Source organism: Cebus imitator, unplaced genomic scaffold (assembly GCF_001604975.1).
Source record: "Cebus imitator isolate Cc_AM_T3 unplaced genomic scaffold, Cebus_imitator-1.0 Scaffold404, whole genome shotgun sequence".
NCBI classification, from domain to species: domain Eukaryota; kingdom Metazoa; phylum Chordata; class Mammalia; order Primates; family Cebidae; genus Cebus; species Cebus imitator.
In genome coordinates this window covers 766,346-773,706 of record NW_016107719.1, presented here as the reverse complement: position 1 = coordinate 773,706, position 7,361 = coordinate 766,346, and the positions used below count along the sequence as shown (strand labels likewise).

The 7,361-nt window shown below is 62.0% G+C and overlaps 1 protein-coding gene across 1 annotated transcript in view; it reads right to left on the bottom strand.

The window, feature by feature from the left end:
• SH3BP1 (SH3 domain binding protein 1) overlaps nt 1-6,057 on the bottom strand; it is a 14,731-nt gene extending 8,674 nt beyond the window's left edge. Inside the window, exons 1-10 of the mRNA XM_017508940.2 lie at nt 5,665-6,057; nt 4,357-4,399; nt 4,052-4,156; nt 2,934-3,010; nt 2,568-2,679; nt 2,398-2,474; nt 1,795-1,939; nt 1,248-1,316; nt 991-1,081; nt 474-616 (exon numbers count right to left, since the gene is read on the bottom strand). Of these exons, the coding sequence (XP_017364429.1) occupies nt 474-616; nt 991-1,081; nt 1,248-1,316; nt 1,795-1,939; nt 2,398-2,474; nt 2,568-2,679; nt 2,934-3,010; nt 4,052-4,156; nt 4,357-4,399; nt 5,665-5,723 (921 nt within the window). The 5' untranslated portion in view covers nt 5,724-6,057. The remainder of the gene's footprint in view (nt 1-473; nt 617-990; nt 1,082-1,247; nt 1,317-1,794; nt 1,940-2,397; nt 2,475-2,567; nt 2,680-2,933; nt 3,011-4,051; nt 4,157-4,356; nt 4,400-5,664) is intronic.
• Nucleotides 6,058-7,361: the final 1,304 nt, after the last annotated feature.

Here is a 7,361-nt window from a genome sequence, read left to right as displayed (position 1 = left end):
AAAGGAGGCCCCCGGGGGATCGCTGGGCAGCTCAAGCCTGTTTTGGGGTATCTGCCACCTCTATGGTGTATATTCAGGACAGGGGGCAACGTATTCACAGCAGATCCAGACCCAGCCACTGTGGGGCAGTGGAGCATCTGGTTTCAGAAGCACCTTCTCCAATGACTGGGCATGGCTACCTTTCCACCTCTGTCTGCCTCTTGTGAAATGGAGCCAATAAGGGCTCCCTCCAAGTGTTACTGTGATAAGCAAATGAAGCAAGGAACGTAAAGGCTTTTAGCTCAGTGCCTGGTGCACATGAGCATCGACAGGCAGGAGGAAGTGTGGATGCTGCAGGAGGCAGCCATGCCTTCTCCCAGGGACCTGGGCTCAAATGCGGGAATCACAGGCACCGGGGCAGGGCAGCATGTAGGGGGTTTGGGACAGAATGAGGGCCCCAGTGTTCCTTCCCCACCTGCCCCAAGGGGCCCCACCTCTTCCTTCATGCCCTCAGAAAGCAGCATCATGACGCAGGCCTCGATGGGCAGGGCAATCTCCCGGCCCAGCTCTCGAAGGTGGGTTGCCAGCGACACCCCATACACCCTGGAGAAGGGGGCCGTCATCGAGGGGGAGTGGTCTGCAGGGACGAGATAGATCAGTGGCCCAGGGCCTTCCCGCCCTGGGCAGTCAGGCAGGGGTACCCCTGATGTCTTCAAGGTGATACCACCTGCTACTGACTGTCCAGGCACACGTCTGAAATCATCCATCACATCTGTGGACTCGGCCTGCTCCACTGCCTCTGCCCTAGGCCTAACAGGCCTGGCTCTAGTCCTGCCCCCTTCATTCCACCCTCCACAGGGCACCCAGAGCAGCCTCTCCATCACAGATCAAATCCAGCTCTTGGAACTCATCCATAGCTCCCTGGTGCCTTTCAGATGAAGTACCAGCTTCTCAATAAGCCCCCGGCAGGGCGGGGTCAGGGATGTGGCATCACCAGGGCTATGTCCCCACCTGCTTGGCCGTGGTTCTCCCTCAGCTCAGCCAGGGCTGTGTCCAGCGAGCTCAGTGACCTGCGATGGTAATCGGCCTGAATCTCCAGGAGCTGTGGGGACGAAGGGACACGCTGAGTGGCAGTGAGGGAAGCTGAGCCTTCCCCAGGGTCCTTGAGAGCAGGCGCCCCTTCCACCATCTCACAGGGTCCCAGTGGCCCCTGGCTCTGGCATTCCGCCCCCGAGTTCTGGATGGCTGCGGCCCCATCTTGGACTCACGTGAATGAAGTAGTTGGCATAGGAGTCCTCCTTGGTAACAAAGTGGTACAGGTCAGCCAAGTACTCGTCCTTGGGGACAGAGAGAGGAGAGTTTATATCGGGTGAGGCTGGGGGGGTCTAGAGGGGAAGCGGAGGCTTCCAGGCCACACAAGGTCCCAGCCAGGCTCCTCTCTCTGCCGAGTTTGGTGCTTGGGGGCAGCCCATGGGAACCCCCTCAAACTCTTCTGGCTTCTCAGCCCCATCTATGTGTCCCCATTGCCTCAGCACAGTGGCCTGTTACTCACCATCCAGCCATTTGTTCATTCACTTACTCACTCAGCAAACACACAGAGACTCAGGGAACAGACCAAGTCTCTGCCTCCCATGTTATGCTAGAGTGCAGACAGAAAAGGCCACCAGGGAATGGCGCGGAGCTCTGCTGCCTCCTGGCCACGTGGCTGAGGCAAATCATGTCACTTCGCTGAGCTTCAGCTTCCTGGCCTGTGAGATGGGGCTGGCACCCACCCCTGCCACCCCTGCACATCCAGGAAACCCACGTGGCCCTCACCCTGCACTGCTCCACCTTCCTCTTCAGCTCCTCCTCCTCCTCCTTCAGCGTCTCCACCTTGTTGGCCATGGTCATGTGGCTGTGACTACCCGGGCCGCCTCCCAGGCCTTGACTGCTGCCTGAATTCTTGGCTGCCTGACTGAGCCTGGGGATGATCCCAAGGTGAGCTGTCACCTGCCCTGTTGCATGTCCAGAGCCAAGTGTGCCCTCCATAGAGCAGACCACGGGGGATTCTAGGATTTAGAAGCTGCAAATCTGAGAGCTCCACTGGCCCGGGCCTCTGCCCAGCCTGGGCCATGAGTGCTCTGGGTCGCCCCCTGGTGGCAAGTTTGGTGATCACAGACACCTAGCAGAGCAGAGAATAGGGGAGCCACACCGGCATCTTGCAGGACTGTTTATGGCCACCCGAGGCTTTGGGGTGGCCCCAGCACCAGCTGTGAGATGCACGGGCACACCCTCACAGATACCCTCACTGCCTGTGTTCCTAGGGACCAGGCATGCACAAGCACATACAATGTACTCAGCGGACCCCTCGGCATCCTGGTGCGGCCATCCCTGTGGGCTGACCCAGAGATGAGTCCCCTGAGTGGCTGGGGCTCCCACCTGCTCTTGAGCGTGTTCCAGTCGGACACGAGCTTCTGGAGGCTTTTCTTGTGCTTGAGGATGGCTGGCAGCTCCTCCTGAGGACAGGCATGGCAGGGGAGTCAGCGTGCTAGAGGGGAGGGAGCCGGAAGCTGGGGAAGCTGGGGGCTGGGAGAAGGGCACAGGCTCACCTCACTCAGCCTGCTGAGCGGCTGCAGGACGTCCCTCTCCAGGGTCATCTCAAACTCGGCCAGGATGCGGGCCAGCTGGTTCTGGATGGCACAGCTCATCTCCAAGGCCTTCCTGTGGACACAGCGGCCCATGGGCCCAGGCTCCCGCCGCCCTCACCTCCACTGCAAACTCTTGCTGGGGCCTCCCCTCCCTCACTTCTGGCCCCTCCTAGATACGCTCCCAGGCCTGGCCACCTTCACTGACCTGGGCACTGTCCCCAGCCTGGTCATTTTTCTGATGTGGACGCCCTCACCACCTGCGCCCCCTCCCAGCCAAGATTGTATCTTGGTATCCCCAGGTGAGGGCTGCACCCTGTCTGTGCTCACCCCATGCTGGAATCAGGGTCCAGCTCCTTGAAGCTCTCCGCCATCGTGGTAGACAGAGCCATGAGGGGAAGCTTCTTCTGCAGGGAGGGCGGGGCCGGCGGTGAATGTCCACACCTCCCTCCACCCTGCCTGAGCACCAGGCCAGCCCCTTGGGGCACGGGAGGAGGGAACCCAGGAGGACCACAGTCACAGATAGAGTAGAAATGACATGACAAGGCATGGTGGGGGTGACATTTCCCTGAGACCATGTACACAGCCCCTACCCATCTGGGGGCCCCTTTTCCTCCTTCCAGAAGCCACTTGAAAGGAATGACCAAGTCCCAGCAGAGACTGGGAAAGTAAGATGCAGGGAGGGCAGGGGGCTTGCCCCAGGTCACACGGGTAGAGGGAGAATGGGAGGGGAGCTGGCCTGGGCGTGGGGGCTCTTTCCCCTGTCCCAGGGCATATGTGGCTGACCTGCTGAACTCAAACTCTATGCCTCCCCATTTCCTTGCCTTGACCACACTGAATTGTCAACTGGTTCCAAAACATGGCCCCCTCCCCACTCCCACCCTATCTGGAGTTACACAGAACACCAGCTCTGGGATCAGAGACCAGGGTTCAAACCTCAGTTCTGCCACTTACTAGCTATGTGGCCTTAGGCAAGTGACTTTACCTCTAAGCCTCCAATTCCTCATCTATAAAACAGAGCCTTCCCCTAGGATGTCACCCGTGTTCCATGAGACAATGTGCTAACATGTTAGCAGCAGGCTGGCAGTCATCAGCCAATAAACGCTGCCTCTTGATTAATATACGAGTATCCCACAAAAGCCACCTTAATTGCCACCTCCTTCAGGAAGCCCTCAGAGGCTGTCCAATGGAGAGCCTGCTCTGCATGCTGATTGGACAGAAGTTCAGATGCTGTCAGAGGCCTGGCCTTGGCTTACATGGACTGGGGCACAGGGAAGTGGGGTAGTGGTGAACAGGAAGGTACAGGGCCGCTGGAGTGCAGTGCCAGAGGGGCTTGGAACAGAGCGGCCTCCATGCCCTTGTGCCAGATACTCAGACTGGCAAGGAACCCCAGCCCCAGCCTTGCTTCCCCATTGGACAGGCCCCTCCTTCCTGGGACCCCCACTCACCACCCGCTTGTCCATGTCTGCCCCGCTCTGGCCCTGCAGACAGGCCTGCAGGCGCTTGTGGACGTTGTGGGCCGCTCGCTTGGCTGGCTCCAGCCGCTGTTCCACCTGGGAAGGAGGTGTGATTAAGGATCAAGACAGGCTGTCTCCCACTGAGCAGGAAAAACTTTCTCCTGTCCCCTGGGGACCCCATGGCCAACAGCTTAAGGAATGACTCAACAGGGCCCCTACCTGGTGTCCCCGCCCCAGCCCTCTGCTCCAACAGCCTGCACAGGCCTGCCTTCCCATCCGCCGGCCCAGGCACGTACCTGAAGCAGGTCCTCACCCAGGAACTCAGCGGTCTCCGGGGTGCTGCGGGAGCAGGGAGAGCACTTCTGCTGAGCCTGCCTGGGTTAGGATGCCCCCTGCTCCCCCAACCCCCGCAGCAGGCCACCTGGACCCCAGTCCTTCCAATGTCCCTCCCAGGTGCGGCCCGCCCTGGGTGGCCCTGTTGCTTCATCCCGGTCGGAGCACATTCCATGGGGGTGGGAATAGGATACTTGGGTTTTTCCTCCTCCACCCAAAGCCCCGTCCTGAGCGAAGGCGGGCAGACAAAACTGAAGAGGAGGTTGGGAGACCCGCCCAGTGCTCAGCTTTGGTACACAGAAGCCTCTCTTCTGCCCACCCCCAAATCGTCAGCCCACCCTGGGAAGAGGAGGATTAGCTGGCCCCAAGAACGGGAAGTCGGGGAGCTCAGACTCCTGGGCGCAGTCACACAGCACTCTGGACTATGGCTGTGGGCAGAGGTGCACGGGCCCTTGGCCCCCCACCTGGGGACACACGGCGGAGGCCCATGGCAAGATGGCCTGACTGCCCAGGCTACATAGGGATCTGGGTTAGTGTGAGACTAGAACCAGGTCTCTGGACACCCAGTCCCCTCCCCGGGCCCAGAGAATGGGGAACTCCTGAGGCTGGGGGAAGAGGAGCAGAGAAGACAGGCCCTCAGAGGCTCCCCAAACTTCCGGCCCCCCGGCCAGCAGCTCAAAGGCTGGGTGGGGGTGGGAGCTGGGAGACCTGGGGACGTTTCCACCTGAGTCTGGGAAAAGCAGAAACGAGACAGAGAAGCAGGAGGCCCCAGGGCTGTGGGGAGGGGAAGGGACGCGGCAGGCCAGGGGCAGGACCCTCCTCCCACGGGCCAGGACCCGACTCCTTCCCCCGCCCCCGATCTGCGGCCCCAATCGACCCTCCTCCCTCCCGAGCCCAGCAAGCGGAGATGGTGAACTGGCCCATTGTCCAGAGGGGACAAGTGAGGCCAGGAGGACCATCCACTCAGAGACTCACGGAGGGAGGCAGAGAAGTCCCAGCGTCCTAGGGCAGAGCACGTTCTCCTGCCTGAAGCCCCCTCCAATCCGATAAAGGGGGTGGGCACCCCTCCCCCCAAAGGCCACCCCTGCTCCTCCAGCTCTGCCCGAGACGGGGACGCCGTTCAGAAGGGAGGAGGAGAAGGCAGGACTCTGGCCGCTCACAGGGGTCTGCCCAGCTCTCCCCAGCCTCCCCCACCCCCGTCTCCCCCCACCCTTTTACGCCCCCTCAGGTCCTGCGGGGTAAGAGTGGGGGCTAGAAGGGGTGACACTCACCGTCCCAAGCTGCCCGTCTGGGCCAGCTGCCGCATGCGGTGCAGCTGCCTCTTCATCATCTTGGGGGCGGGCTGGGGGCTGCGGGGTCACGGCGGGGGGTCGCAGGCCTGGGCAGCCCCCGGCCCAGCCTGCCTCTCCCGCGGCGCGGCTCTCGCCCCGGATGGGTGGGCGGCGCTCTCGCTTCCTGGGCCGCCGCGCGGATCTCGCTGGCGGCCGGCTCTCTCCTCCCCCGCTCACGACTCCGCCCCCGGCCCCCAGGTCACTCCTCTCTCCAAGTTGGTTTCCGCGCTCTCCCCCGGCTTCCGGGCCCCCGGCGACCCCCGGCCGGGCCCCCGCCGCTGAGTGTCCGCCGGCCGCCGGCCGTCCACAGGTGGCGCCCGGCTCCTCCCCGCGGCGCCCCGCCCCGCCCCGCCCCGGTGGCGGGAAGCAGGTAAGCCCGCTCCTGCCCCCGCGCCCGCAGCCCGCCCCAAGCAGGGTGCCTGCCCCGCCCGCAGCCAGCCGGCCCGGGGTATAAACAACCTTTGCACCCCTCGCAAAGGAGAAAGAGGGTGCCGCGCGAAGGAGGGGTAGGCCTTTCTGACCTGTCTAGCCGCTCTGGGCCTGCAGGGGATGCTGCCTGCTCTCCCTCCCTCGGAGGACCTCTGGTCCCCCCAGAACTAACCCCCCAGCTGCTGGATGACTGACTGGGAGCTTTGGCTTCCTGGGGCCACGGGCTGTTGTGTGGCTGTGGACAAGTCCCTGTAATGGTCTGATGGGCCAGCTGCCCGGGGCCTGCCCATCCAGCAGAATGGACAAGACACCTCTGCCTGCTCCCTTTAAAGGAGGTGTGTGCCACCCTCCAGCCACCAGGAACCCTCCCAGAGCAGTTCCCCGACACCCGGCTCTCCGCATCTCGCGGCAGTTTGCTCCACTGGTGAAGCTCATCACCTCTCATTCCTCCTGGCAAACAGCCTCAGTGCCCCTTCCTCTTGTAGAGCAATGATGTGGGTGCTGCTGTGACCCCCCCAAACTCACTAGTTCTCTTTGGCTCTCCACTCAACACAGTTAGGCATACAGTAGGTGCTCCATAACTGCTGGTTGTACAAGATGTGAGAGCCTTTGGGAAACAGCAGGCTCTCCTTACCCCGAACCCCTGTGGCATCAGGAGCCGCGGTGGTGGGGAAGAGGGGAGGGTGTGCCGCAGAGTCCTGCCACACCCACTGCACTTTGCTTTGTTAGTTTCAGTTTAGTTTGAGACTACTTGAGCAACCACCGTGTGCCAGCGCTGACGGGGTTCCGCAGACCTCAGAAGCAGGACCTTGGCCCCAGACATCTCCCTACTCCCTGTGCCCAGCTCGGGGCCTGGCACACTCACTGGCTGCTTCTCTCCTCCCTAATGGGCAGGCCTCACTGAGGGTGGGAGGAGCCTCATAACAGCTGCCTGCTATGGCCAGAGCCTCCCAGCTGGGAGCCCACCTGAGGTTGGAATCCTGGTGGGAAGTTGGGAGGCTCCAGGATCAAAGTTCAGGCCAGGATGAGATGCCAGTCAAGGTTCCCTCCCCCATCTCCCTTTTCCCAACGTGGTCAGTGACTATGGGTGGCATGGTAAGGGAACCTCAGGTACCATCCTTTCCGTCCCTCAGAAAGCCTCTGGACTACGTGGTGCCCCCGCTCTGTTCCAGCCAAGCCTCCAGCCCAGACCACACTGGGCCTGGGCT